This window comes from Dreissena polymorpha, chromosome 1 (genome assembly GCF_020536995.1).
Source record: "Dreissena polymorpha isolate Duluth1 chromosome 1, UMN_Dpol_1.0, whole genome shotgun sequence".
Lineage (NCBI taxonomy): Eukaryota > Metazoa > Mollusca > Bivalvia > Myida > Dreissenidae > Dreissena > Dreissena polymorpha.
The window spans coordinates 113,910,028-113,932,684 of NC_068355.1; the positions used below are offsets into that span (position 1 = coordinate 113,910,028).

At 36.3% G+C, this 22,657-nt stretch overlaps 1 protein-coding gene and 1 long non-coding RNA gene across 8 annotated transcripts in view; one reads left to right on the forward strand and one right to left on the reverse strand.

Annotated features, from left to right (window-relative positions):
* The window catches only part of LOC127845581 (uncharacterized), a 478,937-nt gene that overhangs the window by 143,917 nt on the left and 312,363 nt on the right, over positions 1–22,657 (reverse strand). The window lies entirely within an intron of this gene.
* LOC127845495 (uncharacterized) lies at positions 2,550–17,550 on the forward strand. Of its 7 annotated transcripts, none has more exons than XM_052376480.1 (7): positions 6,604–6,746; positions 7,202–7,386; positions 11,833–11,941; positions 13,388–13,497; positions 14,852–14,937; positions 16,192–16,338; positions 17,286–17,550. In XM_052376480.1, the coding sequence occupies exons 2-7, from the start codon at positions 7,301–7,303 to the stop codon at positions 17,399–17,401; spliced, it is 654 nt and encodes a 217-aa protein (XP_052232440.1). In that variant the 5' UTR covers positions 6,604–6,746; positions 7,202–7,300; the 3' UTR covers positions 17,402–17,550. The 7 variants fall into 7 exon arrangements, with proteins under 7 accessions (XP_052232420.1, XP_052232440.1, XP_052232431.1 ...); XM_052376471.1 differs by having other exon boundaries at positions 6,608–6,746; positions 7,056–7,386; XM_052376460.1 differs by lacking the exons at positions 6,604–6,746; positions 7,202–7,386 and adding an exon at positions 2,550–2,832.

Here is a 22,657-nt window from a genome sequence, read left to right on the forward strand (position 1 = left end):
CTCGGGATTCACTTTGTTTTACATATACAACTAATATATTAATATAAAACGCAAGATGACTATAATATAGCAATTTGCATCTCTGATAAAACGCATTATGCACTTGTGTTTAAAGCTTATGCAGTTCAAAAGAGAATGACACCAATGTTATGCAGATTTTGCGTATTTCCAAAACTTTCTCGACCCATGGGTTCACGCATTTTCTTATAGTTGCTTTTGTTAAGTGATTATTTAAATTGCAATGGAATAAGTCACGACAATCATACAATTATGATCTTAGATGTGTGTGTGTTTTTTTTTCTAATCAACAAAATCCCAATGTCCATCACAGTACCGTTATCAAAAGTGGCTATATTGTGTTGTTAAGTATGTTGTTCATTATAAAATAACATGATAATAATTGGTTACGTGAGCTTTACATAAATGTCACTAAAACTTTCAAATTTCGAACGACAAAAAAGACATATTGAACAAAAAAGTTCTGAATTGAATAGTGTGTCTACTGAATATATATAATGTCTCTTAAAGCAATTCCATCTTGGGCCCCAGTCCCACATAGATGCCGGATAAACACGGATCATATCCGGCACGATCCGGCCTATCGACCGTGTAGCCGCCGTGAAGCTCCCCGTCGATCATCGAAGTCCAGGAACGTCCGGGAATGTCCTTAGAAAACACAAAGTCCTTCATTAGGAAGTTAAGTCTGTCAGCTATGTCTTTGTTGCAGAGCTTCTCATATAATCTAACAGTCATGACGCTCTCGTACCAGGTGTTAAACATAGGCCCAGACATCAGATTAAGCTCTGCAGCGTTTGAATTCCAGAGGTCTTTCTTCTTTGCCGTGTTCATGTATTTCTCCTTGCACTTCGTATACAAAATAGGGTTCTCCTCACATATCGACCATGTCGACCCCCTGTTCCTTTGAAAGGACGAGGGACGTCCTTTTTATTGTTTTAGCGTCAGTTTAGCGTTGATAGATGATGCTTGTAGATCTACATGTGAAGCTGGTGGCGACCTTGATCTGGACCTCGATCTTGTTTCTTTTAGTTTCTGCTCGTCTTTATCGGTAGCGGATGGTGCTCGTAACGATCGTTTGGGAATTGGAAGGCCCACTTTTACAGTACATTGTATTTTGGCTGGTATTTTGACGTTTAAGCTGTGTACACTAAATACGAGGTTACATCTTTGAGATCCGATTACAAAATGATGGAATCACCTTGGGCGTATGTGTGCATTTAGGAGTTCATGAGGCCCTTCTTAGCTTGTGGCTGCATAGTGAGGACCTGCAGTGTGCCCCAGCACTAATACCCAACTAATTGTATTCACTCACGAAATTGTGGACGAATTGTTAATCCTACCTGCAATTTCAATTTATCTTCTTACTGAAAAATTTCAATATTAGGGTGGTCTTGGGATGTTGGGGGAACTCTGAGTATCCGGAGGAAACCCACCTGTCCAGTATGGTAACAACACACCAAACTCGGATGCTGCTGGGAAGGGGTATTGTACCCGAGTCGCCGAGGTGAGAAGCGCGTGAACAAACCACTGTGCAGAGCGGACAGCAGAATTGAGGGATCTCCAAAACTCAACCTACTTTTATATAAATCATTGTCGTTTCGGGGCAAATCGGGTTTGGTCCGTATCGCTGCCGTGTTCACATGTTTGTTGTCGTGTACGTCAGGGATGGTCCATGTAGATGCCTTGTTGGGACGATTGGATACCGTGTTGTCACCGGGGTTATGGTGTTTGCTGGACCGTCGACGCTAAAAAAATACAAAAAGTCCACGGATCGTCCCGTATCTTGACCCTTATACGTATATGGTATTATGACTCGATACGTCGTCAGCGTAGTTTTCCTTTCGTCGTATGAAAGAGAGGCAACTCCTTCGAAAATTGGTGTCGAGATGAAAAATATTGACAAGAGTTGTTCACGTGATTTTGAAAATGCCCGTTACGGCAGTTTATAGGCATGTACTTTATACGTTGCAGTGCGGATTTTGATAAATAGTTTATTTTAACATTTTTAGATTTCAACAATTTTCAATGTATGAAAATACATGTGAAAAGTAAAGCTTCGGTCTCAATTTAAATTCCTAAAATAAATGATGATATATATATCAGCCGTATCGTTTGTGCGAACAGGCACAATGAGGCTAATGGAACTTGTGTGCATAAAATATTCAGAGATTTGTTCCCTTTTGAAGACTAACAATGGCAAGTATTTACATGGTACCTTTACGATTTTTTATATAAGTTTAAATTAAGTTTAGATACAGAATAAATTCTGGTAAAATCTACATATACAAATCGTCCGCAATTAAACGAAATTGTGAGAAGTAATCATAAATTTAAAGAGCCCTTGAACATAATCGCTTTACAAGATTAGCACAATGAATTATTCAGATTGATAGCCGATATATGCAGCTGAATTAGACAAAATAGACTCGCGTATTTCATTGAAACAAAGGGAACAACCGCGTTAAAACAAATCTACCCTTATCAAGTTACCGGTCGAAATACCATTAAACCGCTTAGGTGGTAAATTATTTATTCCTCAGATTCATGTAAAGAATTGTGTTTATTCCATTAATAGGCTATCACGTGGTACATTTGCATAAAATAAAACTTTCACCGTGCATTGCGTAATACGCGAAGGAGCTTTAAACGTTAAAACAAAAACTGTAACAGAAAGGAATTTATAATAAAGAGGCATACGGAGATATACCTCGGGCGCGCTATGGCGACGCTACTTCCGTTAATCGACAGCGGATATCCGGAGATCACTACGAGCCGCGACGTTTTGAAAGCTCTCCGACCATGGAGTAAAACCAAGTAGGAACTTACTCTTCTGGTGTTTTTTTTCAACAGGAAATTAGCTTTAAATTGAACGGGTTAACCTGACAAATTAGGAATTCAGGGTACTTCGTGCAAACGAAGATTGCTGTACACCTTTTTGACAAGTGAATGCACATATTTTTATTATATTACCTTTAATAATCGAGAATGGATTATATCGAGAGTAGCTTATCAAGTGAAATAAATGTTTGATAGTCAAAGAAACGATATACATACTTGTCTCATATACTGTGCTTGGCTACGCTATTGGAAATAATAATTTTGATTATTCACTTAATTATATTTTCATATCCAGTGATAAGGTCAGATATATAGATTTTTTATATAATAATATAGTGTATGTTCTGATATTAATGCACGTTGTACTTTTGGACGAATTAATCTTCGCTGAATCGCAGTATATTGCCCGATTCTCAAAACAATGCGATATATGCTGAAAAAAACATGTAAAACCTAATCACCCTGTAAAATTATCCATGAAATTTCAAAACACCCGGGCCTGAGCGCCACCTCAGTAGTTGCATTTGCTCATTTATTTATGCATCTCAAAAAAGAGGTGGCGCCCGTGATTAACGGCCGTGAACTAAACGTTTAACAAATGCGGCCACGTTAGCCAATCATCATCACGCAGCCACCCTGTCTACATTATGCAGTCAACTTACGTTGTTGTCAAGTTTGTTTTTTTTTGCTTTGAAAAATTGCTGCTGTAAGCTTGCCCGGTGCTTGCTGACGAAGAGCAATTACATGCATTAAAGCGTTACCTGCGCCATCAGAAATAAACGTTCAGCTCTCAATTGTCACAAGACAAGATAGGCTCTTGCATGATAGTCGAAGGACGTTGCATACTTATATACTTTATCTGCATTTCATTGTATTTTTGTATGTAAAAGCATTTTTGTGCACTTTTCATATTATTGACTCATTTAACATGTGTTGCAATACAGCTTTTGATAAGAAAATGTGTTGACAGCACTCTTTAAAATGTAACCCGTGTATCTTTGTGATGTTTACATATATTTAAAAATTCATTATTTGCACAAATCTGTTTAGGGCTTTGCGCGTTCCAAAATTCATTCGCCACCTTGCTAAGACCGTGCGTCGCACTCACAACTTAAGTTGAACTCATGTCGATCACGTACCGTATGCGTACGAGACGTTAGAATAATGTTCGCGTTTCGGACAAATATCGATTTTAACCATGTTTACGTTTATTTGCATCTACGTTGCTTTTACCAGAGCATGCTGACCATTTGTATATGCTCAATTTAGTACATTTCACCAAGGAGTGTATCAAGTCAAAAACGAACACGATTTGTTATATTTACCCGCATATTTAGAACCGTGCGTTTGGTCTCCGATTGTTAATGCCAAATTGTGCCGTAACCTAGCCTTAATGCTGAACGGACACTGGCATGCATTCAAGAGAATTGTATATAATCCTATACTATTAATAATCGTGTTTTCTAATTAGTATTATTGTAAATTTGAGTTAAAGCTGAATAATCACTGACTTATGTAGACAGATTATAACTTTCATATTTTAGTACGTTCTACATAAGTATGTTGCTTTGATTTGATTTAAGAACACGTTTTCCCGTGGCGGTTATCTATATTTATTTAAACGGTTTAAACCACACTCAACATGATACACATCTCATTTTAAAGCTACTCTCTTGAATTTGAAAGCGTGAAGTTTATACACCAGTTATTATAATATTTACTTAAAGACAGAAGTCTTATTCTTGTGTTATTATTGTGTACGTTTGTGATTGACGGATTAAGTTTAAATGAATACTGCAAACGAGAACAGTCTCTTCGTAGGTCACTGGTACTATGTCTCTCTTCGTAGGTCACTGGTACTATGTCTTTTGCTTGAATCCAGTATAGACCACTTGACATTTTTATGAGAACAAAAAAATTATCTTTACGCACGTTGATCAGTGGGTACATGTGTAGAAAATACAACTACATGTATGTATATCCCTGTAGGTTTGTCCTCTTTGTTAAGGCGAATTAAATAATATATGGCAATGTTGTCGTTCATTTGTTTGTCCTGGTCAATAACTCTGAACAAACGAAATGTCATTCGGCAATATGTCGGACCCATAATCAATAGTGCTCTAAATTATTGAACAATCTGTATCATGCCCATCTTGTACCGTTGGCCTTTTAGCATTAAATTGGTCATTGTCCAAAGGGCTCAACATTGGGAAAACTTCTGGTATACGTCAAGTATTCCGAAATACTAAACAATTTTAAAATTGCACAATGAATAAAGAAGCTAAAGTCCGTACTATATATGTTGTGTATTTCCGCAAACAAAATGTCGTTAGTTCTTGTAGATTATTTTGAAGCCGTTCTAAAATAATATTGTGCAATGTTAATTAAAAAAAAATCTCGCTTTGTTGTATAGGCGGTAAAAAAAAATAAACTACATATTTATTTTTTTTAAATTGCACTTTAATGATAAATAAAAACACTAAATTCAAATGAATTAACAACGTACGGAAGTCTATAATATTTTTCACAATAAACATTTCATTCAAATGCATCTAGCACGAATAGTTAAATTGACAGCTAATCGATGTGGTAAATGCATTGTGCTATAAACCACAGGTGGTTAGCGTGTGGCTATGATATTAATTAGTGAAAACATCATTTTGAATGATAAATAATCATATTATAACGAAAAATTAACTTTTCTGAAAAAAAATATTTCACTATCAAATATATATATAACAAGGTATGCAACTCAAAATCACCCCCATAACGGGGTGCATCGCTTTGAGCAGCCATATCTTCATCAATTGTGCAGCGATTTTCACGATCTCGGTCTTATTCAACGCAGAAATGAATTTCCTTTCTGGAAATGTATATGTCTTGCAATATTTTTACAAATGCTGGGTCAACTTTTAAGAAATAACACGATACACAACACGCATGACCCAGTTGACAGTGATCATGCTGTCTTTAAGACTGAAATCTTCACGGAGTAAAGGGCAACTTCCCTACAAAGTTCATGTAGTTCGATACCATAATTCAATAAAACGTATGAAAAAACATTATTACCGTTCTTGTCGTTACATTCTGCATCAAGACTAACTGTCCAGCGCCGTTTGAAACCTTTGTTTACATACATTTCAACTAACTGACATTTTAAACATACGAGTGATTTCATTGGTCCAATGCGGAGGTGTGTCTTTACAACTGGAGATTTCATTCATAAAGAATACATGATCACTGTCAACTGGGTCATGCGTGTTGTGTATCGTGTTATTTCTTAAAAGTTGACCCAGCATTTGTAAAAATATTGCAAGACATATACATTTCCAGAAAGGAAATTCATTTCTGCGTTGAATAAGACCGAGATCGTGAAAATCGCTGCACAATTGATGAAGATATGGCTGTTCAAAGCGATGAACCCCGTTATGGGGTGATTTTGAGTTGCATACCTTGTTATATATATATTTGATAGTGAAATATTTTTTTTCAGAAAAGTTAATTTTTTCGTTATAATATGATTATTTATCATTCAAAATGATGTTTTCACTAATTAATATCATAGCCAGACGCTAACCACCTGTGCTATAAACATTAATGATATTCATTGAATACCCGATGTAAGGCTTTTGTGGGTATAACAATGTCTCGCTGTTAAAACCCGGCCGAGCGTTCAGCATTTTATAACTTTAAAATCGACAGTTCGAAAACTCTCGAACATGTATATTTTATTGATTAGATCCTTGATATAGTATAACATTAATTGATTTGACAAGAGTTTAGATATTCTTGTGGAGAATAGTGTACGTAATCTTTCCACCGAAGATTTCGAATGAAGTTAGATCTAAAAAAGAGCATTTATTTTTAGTTTAACGCTATTTTGGAAAGAAGTGAGCATCAACGAGGAGTTGTAATTTTGATTTAATTGTGGCACACATATCTATACAAATGGACCGTGCTGTGTGAAAAAGGAGTTTAATGCATGTGCGTTAAGTGCCGTCCCAGATTAGCCTGTGCAGTCCGCACAGGCTAATCAGGGACGACACTTTCCGCTTGCATGATATTTGTCGTTTAAAGAGTCTCTTCTTAGCAAAGATCAAGTTTAGGCGGAAATTGTCGTCCCGGTTTAGCCTGTGCGGTCTACACAGGCTAATCTGGGATAACACTTTAAGCACGTGCGCTAAACCCCCATTTCACAGAGCACGGCCCAAATAAAAAATGCAAGCATACTTTTGAGAGTGGTGGAGTTCTCTTTAGAATTAATAAGACTAATAAAGACAATTTAATCCGGAATTTTGTGCATGGTTTGACGCTTGGAAGTGAGATTCTTGTTTACCTATTACAGAGGCGAATAAACAAACTCTGGGATTTAAAGAGGACTTACATACTAGTATAATCCGACCATTACGTCAATAATAGTTAACTAGTATTACAAAATATAGAAATGGAGGGAACAGCGATGCCACCTCGAACTTTCACCCCAGCGTATATGCATGAGGAGATGGACCGGACTTACGAACCTAGACCGTGGTAAGTGGGGAGTTGGCTATGGAGCCGAGCATGGCGATTTAATGTACTGGCGAGTGATGTAGTTATGGCGCAATGTTTGGCTCATGAATGATGTAGTGAGGTTCATACGGCGCAGAGCAAGGTAAGTGAGTGAGGAAGTTATGGTGCGTACCATGTTACGTGAGTTGGGTTGATATGGTACTATATCAGGCAAGGCTTAGAATAATATAACGGCGAGGCTTGTCGAGCCGTTCTTTTATTCGTGCCGAGCCTGATATATTACAAAACGATGGGAGAGTAACCTGTTTTTCTGTTTATCATACCACATGTTTCTAAAAATCTGCAAAACAATCCATTTTTATATTTAAAATGTACGGATCCCCGCTGATTTTGCTGATCCGGCTTTTACACGTTGACATAAATGTAGCAACGGCGTTCGAAAAGACGACACGAATAATCGCTTATTTTAAGCATCGTATAGAGAAAAAAAGTTGTTTGCACTATGAATGAGAAGAGTACACCCGCTTTAATTATAAACGTCTTGAATTGGAGATCAGGAATGGACTGCAGCGACAAATTTAATCGACGAACACACTTTACCGAATAGTTTGGAGACGCCATTTTGGAGATGTGTATTGAAATTGGCATTTTGATGATGGTGTCAATATTGACATAAGCGTGTTAAATCGTTTGTTAAAACGTTGAGGATTAGCATACAGTTATCATTTGACTTTCTGTGCAACACTTGCGAGTGCAATGACTATATCGATATTTTAGACTTATTGCCCCATTGATGACGTCATTTAACTTTGTAGTGCGGGCTGTGGTTATTAAAAAAAAATGAACGTTTTTGTGATTTATGACTTTAAACTAGAACAAAATATATGCGTTCTTGGTATCAAATTGTTTGTTTTGTTGAACCTGATTAATGTTGATAGAAATTGTTGACTTTATTGCAAATCCCACGTAACACCAAACATTGACTGATATAAGAACTTCCTGTTGACCATGATATAAAAAATATATCAGGCAACGTTATATCAGGCAGATATCAATGCGTTGGTATGATAAATTACAAAACGATGGGACAGTAACCTGTTATTCTCTATGACCGTGGTAAGTGAGTGAGGTTCATACGGCGCAGAGCAGGTAAGTGAGTTAGGAAGCTATGGTGCGTACTATGTTACGTGAGTTGGGTTGGTATGGTACTGACCGTGGTAAGTGAGTGAGGTAGCGAGTGATGCCTGTAGCCAAAGTGCAGTCTTATCCGACAATATAGTCCCGTCCAGTCTATTAAAATCTATCACTGTAACCGATACTAAAATAATACAAAAAAATGTTGGAAGAGTTAAATCTAGGGTTGACTGTGGACATTCCACTCGAGTTATCGAAATCTGACTAAAATCAACAGTAATCCCAATGCAACAGTAGGCTACGCTTAAGTACAAGTATAAGATTATTTGGAGATTAGCGATTACTATATAATTGATCGTTTATTTTTTATGTCTTGGTTTCTATCTCAGTTTACACGCCTCGGTCGATCCCATTGTTGTAAGAACTTCTCACTTTTCGTCATTTTACTAGGATAATTTATAACAGTTGGCAATGAACGATCAGATTTCAAAGTAAGTGTGTATTTCTTTTCGTTTTGTTTTAATTGTTTTATAATTGGTTATAAATACTAACTGTGGTACTCACATTTTTACTCTTGTTTTGTGGCTGATTTGAAGGGAACTTTTTTAACCTTTGTATATAATTGTATTATATAAATAAAACAAACAGTGAACTCTTATCCGTAAATTAATGAGAAATATTTTGTATTCAACCAAACAACAACTATGTTTTTAACGTTTTACCTATATTGAGATTCCTTTTTTCATCTCATTATCGCATGTGCTTATTCCATGCACGGCAAGACTCAAATTAAAACATATTTATACATGCAATTAGGTACGCATAGTATTTACAGTCAGATTAGTAATGTTTGCACAAAGCACCACGTAAAGATATTGCTATTGAAAATCGTCAATGTCATTGGTGACAAGCGTAAAAATTGGTCTAAGTTGTTATATGCTTGTATATATCTGAAGGCGTGTCATTTAATTGCTTGTTGCAAGTTATCTTATCGTCTGCGACAAGACAAGCGTCTCTAAACGGTCCAGTTCGTTACGAGGCTATCAACATTTATCAAATATTCAAACCCCAGACCTTCAATGGAATAATTGTCGACAGAAGAAGCTTTTGTCTCTGTGCGCCGAGTAATGGGTGTCTTTTGTTGCGTCTACATGAAAAGCTATAGCTCGTCGGATTATTATCTCAATGTTGATAGATTCTCACATTTATTATCTGTCGATCGTTAAACATTTACAGATCAATTGCATTATTACATCGCCTAACTTAGTTACCATTGGGTCTTAAAAGCGATCTGATTGATCTGCGTCCGATCAATGACGAACACGTCTCGGTATGGTCCGTATTGACGATGTCACAAGTTAAACGGCCATGTCCGAAAATTAGCGATCTGGTCTCGTCCATTGATGATGCTTGCGAGAGAATCAGTTGTAATAACGTGGACATTTATATTTGACATAAAAAGTGATTAATGTGCTTTTACATCATTCTGTGCAATTGTGTATATGAAGATCTTTTTTAATCATATCAACATATAAATAAGTATTGTTATAATTTATTGTTCGTGAAAAACACTAGTAGTGCTAATATGCCTGCTACTTGGGTAACACCGAATATCCTAGAAAAGCGCATAAGACTTGGCGAGCTTGAGATACCACGAAACAAGGACGGTTCAACAAAGTATACATTTGAACACCTAAAGTACCCTAAAGACTCACCTTGGAATTTGCCTGACCCAAAGGAATCATTATGGATAACTTTACCTACAGACGACGAAATGTTCAAAATTAGACATTATATGGATAAAAACAAAAGCTACAGGTCAGGTCAACAATAATTACATAAGATTTCAACTGATTAGACTCTCTATTCTGTTTGCGACGGTTATTATTCTGGTAATGACTTTAGTTATTGAAACAAACATAAGACATGGTCTAGTATGATTAAAACAAATATAGCTTTTTACAACATACATGTATGTTTTAAATGAACACAATCTCATACATTTTATTTCATGTAGAAGTTTTTTGCTCTCAAAACTGTCGAAGTGTCATTGATTTAATTGGTCAATACGCAGGGTAAATTGGCTTCACTAAACAATTACGAGCGATAACTAATCTTATGTGCTGAAGCCAGTCACCGTGGCGTAATGTAATTGTGTCCTTAACCCATTTATGCCTAGTGGACTCTCCCATCCTTCTAAATTGGATCAATTTATTTCCAAAATTAGGGATGTCAAGTATATTTATTTCTATATTTAGAATATTTATTACGGAAATCCCTTTAAGCAAACAGCGCAGACCCTGAGTCTGGGTCTACGCTGTTTGCCAAGGCCTTTTTCTAGACGCTAGGCATACATGGGTTAAGGATATCCCGCGTTCCATTCTTACTTGAGAGCTCCACTTAAGACAACAAGTTATGGTTTTACTCGGGAAACGGGCATCAGAGCGTTTCAATAAGCCTTAGGCTTTCGATGCAGTTGAGCTTAAGTAAAAAAAAATTAACTTTTAGTGCTATGTTTCGTGCATTTTACGTTTTAAGTGAAATAGTTGAAGTAAACATTACACACAGATTGGAGAAGGACATTCGTCCTGAAAGTAAACATTACACACAGATTGGAGAAGGACATTCGTCCTGAAATTTTCTTGCAAAGTGACAGTCAGTATCACAAAAACGTAGCGTCATTACTCGATAACATATGACGTCATGACGCTGATGCTATAACGACATGTACGGCACTAAGATAAAACGTATTCAAAATCATGACAATTATAATTTAGATGTTAAAGTAGAAGCTATTATAAAACAAAAATAAAGCGATGGTTACTGCCGGTCAACCGCTGCTGTCGAAATGGAAGGCGTTACTGTGGGGTCACACTAAGAACTCTGATCGGTATCACGTTCACTTTTTGGACGATATTGCTAAATCAGTTCTGAGTTAATATTGTTGTTGTTTTCTATTAATATCAAAATCCGAGTAAATGATCAAACCTATATACATAGTTTCATAACCGAATGATTACTTTACAATCCCAAGGTCATGTGTTGCTTACAACATATTTGATTGCCGTAATACCTGCTGATGGGCCATTATAAATAATAGGACAATTGTAACATCGTGGTTGTTTTTACTATATACGTTTCACTATGTATGCATTCTGGGTTTGTTTAAATATTAAATGCCGTTTAGAAAAACGACGTTCATTATTATTAATATATACAATACATTTCACAGTAGTTCACAATTGTTGTCAAAGAGCTGGGATAGTGAGTTCTGACCTTGATCCACTTATGCTTATTTGACCTTTACCTATATTGTCTGTTTCCCGTTTCCAGGACGACATACGGAAAGATGAACGAGTGGATGAATGCGCCCGGAGGTCGGGACATGAGGACAGGGCTACCCGTCACACGGTCGGACGGTAACTGGAGGGCTGTCGATAGGGTAAGAGTTTTGCCTACGCACCGTTTGTTTGGTGCCGATTTAATCACACATGGGGACTATTATGTATTTGGTTCTTCGGAAACAGCAACTGAAGAAGAAAATTATTTTGTGCCTGTAGTATTGTTGTCTCGGTTAATTTACTGTATACGGTATAGGCAATTCAAACTTTAACAGTTATTATACATGTTTAGATAGCGCGCAAAAAAACGCAAACATGTTAAAATAAATGTTAATCGAAACGTACAACTAAACGCTATGTGTCTTCCCTAATTGGCCTTTGCAGTCCGCACAGGCTAATCAGGGGCGACACTACGCCTTTATGGTATTTTTCGTTTAAAGGAAGGCTCTCTTTAGCAAAATTCCAGTGTAGGCGCATTTGAGTACTGATTTGCCTGTGCGGATTGCATAGGCTAAACTGGAACGAAACGTTAAACATATGCATTAAGTCCCATTTTGCCAGAAGTCGCCTTATATGATATTTTTCCACCGAGTCTCATCGTATGCCAAATGCTACTTGCACCAAATTCTAAATTTGCAAATGTCAACAAAGACCTAAAATAAGGACCCAGCAAATCTGGAATCACTGGCAGTACATGTATTTATATACTCGTTCATTAATGTTCTGGTATAGTATGTTCCTGTTTGCTTGTATTCAATCAGATGGCAGAAGACAAAGTAAGTGAAATAAAAGCTCAACAAATCCCCCATAATATTCGATTTTATTGCACTTTGAACCTACTTTATTTTTCAGATTTGAGAAAAAGTTGTCGGCCAATCAGGCTTATATGTAGCTATGCCAATTATTATACATACTCAATATAAACAGGGAAAGTCAAGGACGCATGAAACCAACAAATCTTGTCTTATAATCAATATGAAACATGGAATGGATTAGCGATTGTACGAATCAATACACGTATAAGGGTCTAATCAATAAATCCTCTCTTCAAGTATATTTTATCCGCTTACTCAAGATAATTGCTCGATAGCCATGAAAGCTATACCCGCTTGTAACTACTTTATTGAAGCAGACGAACGGGTCGACATTTTATTTTTTGAAGTACGCGTATGCCATTTGTTACATGTGTTCTTATGCGCTCGTATTTAAACGTTTGCTTGTTGCGAAAACCGTATAACGTCCCGTTGAAGTCTAAAAAATATGGAATGACATATCTGTATATTGGTATTTATATTGATTCCTTATAAGACTTAATAATATTTATTTATATAAGCATCAATGTTTCGCATTTATTGTGTTATTTTTGTGTATTTGTCCCAAAAATAACCCCAATGATACGTGCAATTTTTAAGTACTTGAAATGTAAGGCATATCAATCCTGGGTGAGGCTTTTGTGTAAGGACCAGCATTTTGCTATTTCTTAAACCGTTCTAACCATAATCATGAAACATGGCATTTGTTGTATTAGTATGTTTATGGTATTTCAGGGCGCCGTAAACAAACCACAAAAGGAAGATTTCAACGTCCGTTTCCGAGATTCCTACGCGGATCTCACTAACCAGATCGCCTACAGATTCCCTAACCCCGGCCTCCCCAGGTACCGCATTCTATAAACGACGATCTGGTCAGTCTACAAACACTTCACGCGGTTAAAGGGGCCTTTTCACAGATTTTGACATGTTCTGAAGTTATTAATTAAATGCTTTCTATTGATAAATGTAAACATTTGATCGTAAAAGCTGCAGTAAAAAATAAAGAATAAAATTTAAAAAAGGACAAAAAAAACTTTGCCGGAGCAGGTTACGAACCAGTGACCCCTGGAGTCCTGCCGAGGTCCTGAAGTAAAAACGCTTTTACCCTCTCGGCTATTCTTCCGAGAATACATAGTTGACGTATTTTATACATTATAAAAGCAATCTTCGTAAAATTTACAACAGAACTCTCCAAATTATTTTATCGTTTCGCGTTGCAATGCTTTATAATTTTTAGGTTTTAAAATCGTCAAAAGATGCATATAATGGCTATATTAGACCATGGTAAATGTTCAGTAATACTGTTTCCTCACAAATATCATAACTTAAACGAAAATTTGCGAATCTGAAACAACTTTTTTCAATTTTGTCAATTTACCAAAACGTGAAAAGATCCCTTTAATAGCGGGAGCTTGTCAGTTTACATACAACATGCAGTCGTCGCAACTATCTAACAATATCATTCGCGTTAGTCTATGCAATACAATTGCGTCGATCTATAAATAGGATTAGTGCAAGCTATTAAAAGCTATGGTTGTGTCAGTGAACATAGAATAGTCGCGTCAATCTATGCATATTAACTGTTTCATACTAATAATAGCTATGGTCGTGTCAGTTAGCATACACAATCGCGACTATCTACAGCAGTATTTGCGTCAGTATACATGTATACATTACCGTCACGTCAATCAATAAATATGCAATGTGTCAGACTATACATAGCTATGGTCGTGTTAGTTACATACAGCAGTAGTGACTATCTAATAATTACATTCGTTTTAGTATATACATTACAGTTGCGATCTGTTAATAGGAATTGTGCCTGACTATAAGTAGTTACGGAAATGTCAGTTTACATACAACTGTCGCGTCTATCTACCAATTAAACTCGCGTTAGTCTATATTTAACAGTCGCGTAAATCTATAATTTATAGATAGCATCACAAACTTGAACCTTTTCATGAGGATGACAGGCATAGCTTGACCTTTGCTCTTCATACGCACTGGGTCAGACTATAATCCGTTAATGAAAGATTGGTGATGCATTTTATCACTTAGGACGGTTGTTTCAGGGCAATTCGGTATCAACTATATCACGTGTTATATACTATATGTTTATACTTATACGCTACGGTTGAGGCTATGTATGTTTGAAGTCGTTGGCCCTGCATTAGACCACCATAATCATGTTGTTTCCAGATTGCGTCAAGGGCGCGTCGGTGGAAGTTGGCGACACATCAAAGAAGTTCTCGGTCATGGGGGCAGTCGGGTTTGTTATGTTGACGGTGAGTATGGCATTGATTTATAAGACATGGCGTTTGTGGATAAGCAAATGAAAAGAAACAGGCGCTTAACATTGGCGATGCACATATGCAGTTATGAAATCGACAAAACAGAGTATTTGTTTGCATTTTGATCGTATATATGGCCATATGGAAACATGATCCATGACAGAGATGTGCAGACATAAAACATGCACGCATACTCAATATTGTGCAAATAAAATCACGGCGGCAGATGTAGAAGCGCCACATTCATTCATTTCTTACATGAAATGTGTACTAAGTTAGTTCTGTTTTTAGAGATTATCCGTTCCATGGCATTTTATACTCGTCATCAGCGCGAAAATACTAGTATGCATTTTCTTTTTGATTGCTTAATATCGGCAATAAAAGTCTCATGTTGCACCACTTTTGCAAAACGTATGGTCACTAAACGCATTTTTCAAAGCAAAAATTAAATGACAGCTGTTGTATTTCAATAAAAAGTATTGTAACTTTTCATGGACGCAGACTTTATATGAGCCGCTTCATGCGAAACTTGGTCTTAGGCAAGCGAAGCTCAAGACCTGCCTGCTCAGTATGGTCAGGAGCTGCTCTGTCTGCTATAAAGTCACGCAGGGTTTCGCGGTCTTTTAATCGGATAGCATAGCTCCTTATAAAAGCGACCGTTTAATGAAGGCAATCCGGAAAGTTTTGAACAATTTGAACGAATGATTTCATTGCAAATCTAGTTAAACTTAATGCTTCATATTACCTCACACCACGACTAGTTACGTGTAATGCGCCATACTGCATTCCTTAATAACTAGTTGTTTGCAATGCGTTATAATGCATGTCTTCACGACAGTTACGTGCAATGCAACATAATGGATGAAATTATAACATGTTGTGTATAATACTTAATACGGCATGTCTTAATAAGTTGCGTTTAATGCGTCATGCTGCTTGTGTTCATGATTAGTTGCTTGCGATGTACATGTATGCCTCAAGGAGTTAAGTTTAAAGCAACACATTGTCTTCAGGAATAATTATGTCTATTGCGTCATATTGCATGTTGTCCAGACGAGTTGATTGTATTGCGTCATATGTCATGTCTTCTGGACTATTTTCTGTCTTGAGTCATATTGCATACATGTACAATGAAGTCTTTAGCATGTTATGCGTCTAAAATGCAAGTCGTCGGAACTAATTACGCGAAATGAACATTAGTGCATGTCTTCTGGTCAAGTTGGTTTTAATGCGCCATCTTGTCTTCAGGGTTAGTTGCGGTGTACGATGAGGAGCAGTTCAACCAGAGCCTTGCTGCGCAGTCGCCGTACCGCCCACATCTGCGACGTCAGCTGTATTCGGCCAATCGCGGCTGGGACGAAGAGGCCGCCAGACAGGGGCGCGAGGGGATACATCGTAAGCGTTTTGATCTACTCTACACACTACATTGTCGTTTAGAAGTGTTAAGATGAATTTTATCGTAGTGTGCATACATTTTGTCCACATGACCACAACCAACCACCTCCGCCATCATCACTGTAAAATGTATGGGCATTAAAAAGGTTTGTAATATATACGGACCCAAAAGGGGTTTGTTTGTTTGTTTACCTTTATTCTAGCTCGCTTCTCAAACACAATATTTATAAAGACATGTATTGTACTACATAAAAGCCTCACTCTGCGAAAGTGGGGTTAAATTCCTGCGCGTAAAGTGCGCACCAACTTACCCGGGACGACCCGCCTAAACAGGACTTCTTTTAAACGAAAAATACCATAACAGCGGAAAGTGTCGTCTCTGATTATCTGGTGCGGACTGCAAAGGCTTGATCGAAACTTATGTCTTTCGGTGCTGGAACCGAATTTTAAAGGCCTTTGCAAACAGTTTTGATTCAGATGAGACGCCACAGAACGTGGCGTCTCATCAGGATCCAAACTGTTTGCTATTCTGATAGAATTCTTTAACAAAATGAAGAAAATGCTAATTTTAGAAATTCAGCAGACGCCATTTAACAGACGACACATTTCCCAGCATGCAAAGGGTTAACGCACATGTATTTTATTCCGCTTTCCTGCACCTTCTTTTCCATCACCTAATTATCATTATCGCCATCGTGTTTAAAACTGATTAACGTTTAACTTGAAGGAATAATGGATATTGCTCAGCCTATTTAAATGTTTTGCTATTTTTCGTTCCAATCACATGAGGTCAGGCTATACTAGACGGGCAAAACTATACGGATATTGTCTAAAACGTTTTGTAGGCCTACAAAATATATGTACCAGTACATACCTACATTGTTACTATAATCATACAAATATTATATTTAAAACATATTTATAAAACGAATCTACTTTATCTACAGTGCCAGCCGTGGAAGAGTTGCCGATGATGAGTTCAAACGAGCGTGACCGGAAACTGGCGATCCAGAGCCCGAACAAGCACAAGGGAGTGTACTCGTACAGCCGAGCACCTGTTTAACATCAGTCCGGTGCTAGACAGCCATAGACTTCTCTCTTGTTCTTGTTTATTGTTTAACAACATATCATTTTATTATTTTACCTGTTATAAATCAGTATTAATCTACTTTTGAAATGACATTGTGTTTGGAATAAATCCTCTGAAAACTCTGGCTTATACGTCCAATATACTGTAACGACAACGGTATAGAGAAAAAGAAGTCACAATGAAAAGTCTTCTAAAAGCAGGCATAAGTACCAATACTCATGCAGTGCCATACATTCACGGGGATTTATTCACCCGGTTTCACAATACATGTATTTGCGAAAGGAATGACACATCTCTTACGGAGCATGGAATTTTACACACAAACGTCCCTGGATCATATCTTAATTAATGTTAATAAGTTAGAAAACAGACTTAATAATTGCTTGATGTTACATCTCTAACTACAAATGCTTTAAATATAACCTAATTTTTCTTCGATATGGAACATACAGAATCATGTTAAAAGGTCTGACAGTAAAATGTCTGTCAGTATGTAAGATAGATACTGCAGACAGGCGTATATCGGCACGCTTGAGGCGTGAATTTTTTTTACATTTAGAAGCAACATTCATTTATAAAATGTAAGTATTTAATCAGTTATTTTAAATACGATAGTGTTTAACGTTTTTATCGTTTTCTTTAAAAATCATCACATGTTACGACTCTACAATAAATGATTAATACGAGAAAATTTGCCGGTTGTGAATAAATAGTTCCGATGTGAATCTGTTGTTTACACAAGTGTATTGTATGACACAACGTCACTTCGCCGGCACTGACCCGTGTGTACACAATGCTATACAATGTAATAACTCAGTGTGTGCGTGTTAGTTAGGTTTTAACCTATTTATTTTAGCTCGATTGAATCGAAACGAAAGCCTCGTGTTTATTGAAACGCTCTCGAGTCCGTTTCCTGGGCCTTTTAAATTACCAGTACTTGATACCTTTTTGGGGAGATCTAAAGAACGCTTCCCGAGTGAAAATCGAACCCGTGGCCTCCCGATCGCTAGACAAGTGTGTGTTAGTTTCTAAGTTCCTTGCGCGACTGAGGCTGAATTATAGACGACTAGATGTAGTTATTCAATTGTGATGTGGTCTTGTGGCTTTGAGGGAAAACGAAGTACCCTGGAAAACTCAACTAGTACTACGACCAATTATCAAGCTCACATGTGCCGGGAGCAGCGATTAATTCCGTGTCGCCTAGGTGAGAAGCGCGTCTACCAACCACTCCGTTGACCACGGACAGCCATGTAATAACAATGACAAAACCATCTAATAACAGTATTGTGTCAATCTGATTGATAATCGAAACTGACCAAGATATTATCCGACGAAGAAATAGGTGAGTGTCATGTAAGATGTAGATTCGACAAAGAAAACCACGCAGAGACCTGGAGAAACGGAAAATATTCATCGTGTTGATTTAATATAATTAATGTCAATGTAATATAAAGAAAAATGCTGGGGTATTGTGTTTTATTATCTCAATATAAACAAGTATTTAAGTACTACTAAACCGGTTCGCTGAATTTCCCTTAGCCTGATTTAAGTTGTTCGCTTGCGAACAACTATGGTTAAGAGCAAGTTTTTCAAGCCAGATTTGATCATGACCCTAAACCTGATTACTGACTGCATACGCACCGAGAATTAATTTGCGGCGTTGCTTCAGTTGTTTGAACTACAATTAGTTACAAATGGAAACATAATATGAATAACGTAATAACTGAAATAATTTTGAAATGATCTTTTATATAAAAAGTATTAAAAAACACAACTTTTTAGCTATACGTGTCGCGAAAGAGTAAGTAGATGAATGATTAAAATAGTCCGCTACGTTCTACCACAGGCAAGTGGTATTTTTTCGCAGCACAGTTTCTTCCAAATCTATGGCTATTAATAGACGACTGCTGAATAACAATGTGATGTCGAGATTGCAATACACTAGCATGTGTCTTTTGCTTAACTTCTTTGATAGTGCTTGACTGATTTCTGGTAAAACAGCGGGAGGGGGGAATCTGATCCCGGAATTCCCTCGAGTTTAGAAAAACTCCACTTATCACCCGGTACATACAGCGCCGGCCCATTATTTCAACAAATTATAGCTTGATGTAAATCACAGCGGTTGATGCGGTGTGTGTTTTTGAAAGATTTATAAACACACACAGCCGATTCATTTTCTGATCAACGGTAGAAAAACGGAGAAGCTCAATACCATTTTACTAAGTGATCAATAGAACCATTATTTAATTATGTAAAGCAAAGCAATGTTAAAAGGAAAATGTTTTATTGTCATATGCATATAAATTCTGTTTCCTTATGTTTCGTATTGATACGTAATACGCTGTTAATTGAGAATAATCGTGATAATCGGAAATACTTTATCCATATTCGCATAACAAACCTTTCATGCGGTGAATATGCGACTAACAAGTGCCAACAACAACAATAACAATTTAAACCTTTTATAAATTATAGTATTAAAGAAAGAGTATTTTAGTATATTGTATATTTTGAATTGTATATGGTGTCAAAAAAGTTTTGTAAAGGGAATTTTCATCCTAAAATTATTTTCTTAGTGTGATAGATATTCGATATTTCAACAATATTCATTTAATATGATGGTGATTGCAAGTGTAATTTTATATTAACTGTTTCTCATTATACCATTTTCATCATATTTCTAATGATTTCAGTACGTCAAACAAGAGACATGTTGTTATTTTTGCTCGATTGGTCACAGTCGGCTCGGGTACTACTTACATGTACCCCGGGTACTCTTAAGTATACTGACATGTACCCCGGGTACGTTAAATATACAAAAACGTACCCGGGAAATTAAACGCGAAATCGATCGTTGTCGGCTTTTTTTTTAAATTAATTATATTTACATTTATGTCACTTTTCTGTATAACGGCCTCTATATTATCAAAACTTATACTCAAAAAGCATGTTGATGCAGTATTTTTTTAAAAGAGAAGTTTGTTTAAGATAATCGGTAGCGCGTTTTACGACATCGGATTTAGGGCGGGAAAACAACTCGGGTACAGTCTAATATCGCCCGTCTACGATTCAGTATTGTGTTCATTTCAAACTTGCGATATAAAAGCTATAACATAATTTTGAAAAATGAGTTGCGTCTAAGATTATGTAATACGGGCAAAAGCCCGCGAAGCGGGCGTTGACCGTTCATACATATGGGAATTTAGACATATAATTACATAAGAATACCACATATGGATACGTCTAAAAAAAATTTGCCACGCGACATATATTTTCGCGATGCTATTTATGAACTGGAACAAATCAAAAACACTTTGACATATGCTAAATCACATGTAAATACATGCCTCAGGAAAAGTTATATCAATGACATCATAATTGTGTAGCGAATCGCACTAAATATTCTCGCATTATTTGTTTTTCTTCGCAACCGTTCCAGAATTAGGTCATAACTCAATTATCTCCCCTGAATGCTCTTCTTTAGTGGGTATAAGCCGAAGACTGGTTCACTACATATAGTAACAGTCTTCACCGAACACAATTTAGGGGAACATAACCCGTCTTTAATATATTGCCGAATCTCAGATTTCTGTCGAATTTATTTGCTTTGATCTTTTCGATATCTTATTGTTATTATTATCCTGACAAATCACAAACGCTTGTTAAAAAATTATTTGTTTTAAACACTATAGTTGGCATCTCTATTTTTCCAGTATTCTCGCGGTATTTCAATAACGACACCCTACTGTTTATGTATCAGAATTTGTGACGCATTTTCCACTCGCTCTCAGAAAGAAGTTTTACGTGTGATCATGAGCAATATTCTGGTAAGTTGTCGTTGTTATCCACCAGAAACACATTTATTCACAAATTTTTAAGATATTCAGATCTAACTTTTTAGTCTTTTAGCTTTAATTTTTAACGTATTTACACCTCGTCTGCTCGCACTTTACCGATATCCCGAAAGGTTACATATCACTATAATTAGTTTAGGCCTAAAACCACAAAATCCGATACGTAAAAAATCTTCCAGATTCGAAATAAAAAAAGACAAGACATTTATAAATTGTCTGCATTATTGATCAAATTTTAAGATATTTGTTGGTTTTCCGTTTTTAGAAGCTGTTCTGCCAAGGCAAGAGCTGGGCATTATACAAGCCATTCTATCCAGCAAAACTGACAGTTTTGGTTTACAGAAATCAACAAAGGAGGGATTCCCGAACTATCAAAATTTCCAAGCTATACACACAGTAATTATCTGTGGTGATCTTTATTGGTTCTGTTTGTTTACTTGGATGGAACATGTGTGAACTTTTATAGAACTTTGAAAAGTCTATATATGTCTATCTATAAACAAAAATCAGCTATGGTATAATAAGATCAGATGTGCAAACAATGTCAAAGGGTTGTTAAATTAACAATTTGAAGGCAATTATGCTGAAAAAATATGAAAAGTTTCCATGCAAATTTTGTCTGTATATCGACAAGTGTCTGCCGATTATTGTCAAACTAGTAATACAAAACTTACCACAAGTATGTAAAAGCACTAAGTACCTGTGATCATTTTTAGTAAGATAGTGTAATTCTTAACAGTAGCAAATAGCTTGTTTAGTAAATGCATAATGCAATTAATATGATTTCCGTTCTATTGTGTAATTAATAAATTGGTTGTTACTTGCTAATCCATGATAAATGTTTTATGGCTAGTGCAAAACCAGCAATGCAAATTTTGTAAAAGGTAATACAATAACACCACTTTGTAATTTCATATACGTAAATATTCTTGAAATGTAGGTTGATGAGTTTTACTTATTTTGTAACTATTATTTTATGTGCAAATAAATGATGTGAAGTGTTTTGTATATCCACACAATACCACATATCTTTTTATATATGTACTGTATTATGTGTTATTTGAATGTTTAAATAAAAAATATGGATGATATAACATGATGCATTCTAATATTTGCATTCAAATTGTAACTATAGAGCTAAGTGTATGCAGTTTAGACTGTGATTTTAGAATTGCTACAAAATGGCTAGTTTTTTAGTGGCGACACAATTTAAACTATTCAACAATAGTTTGCGAAAGAAAATTAGAAACCTGCAAGATACCTGTATTTATTAAATATTTTAATTGCGAAACAAGTATGTTGTTATGCTGTTACACATAATTATACATTGATAATAAATAAGAAGACAATTAGTGGTGTTAACGTTTCCCAACAG

What these genes read in the sequence shown, in the direction of transcription:
- LOC127845495 (XM_052376460.1), top strand. Translation starts at nt 2,738, where the DNA reads ATGGCGACGCTACTTCCGTTAATCGACAGCGGATATCCGGAGATCACT. An exon ending in ACTGGAGGGCTGTCGATAGG is followed by an intron (nt 11,942 to 13,387) that starts GTAAGAGTTTTG and finishes ATGGTATTTCAG; the next exon opens with GGCGCCGTAAACAAACCACA. An exon ending in GGGGCGCGAGGGGATACATC is followed by an intron (nt 16,339 to 17,285) that starts GTAAGCGTTTTG and finishes CTTTATCTACAG; the next exon opens with TGCCAGCCGTGGAAGAGTTG.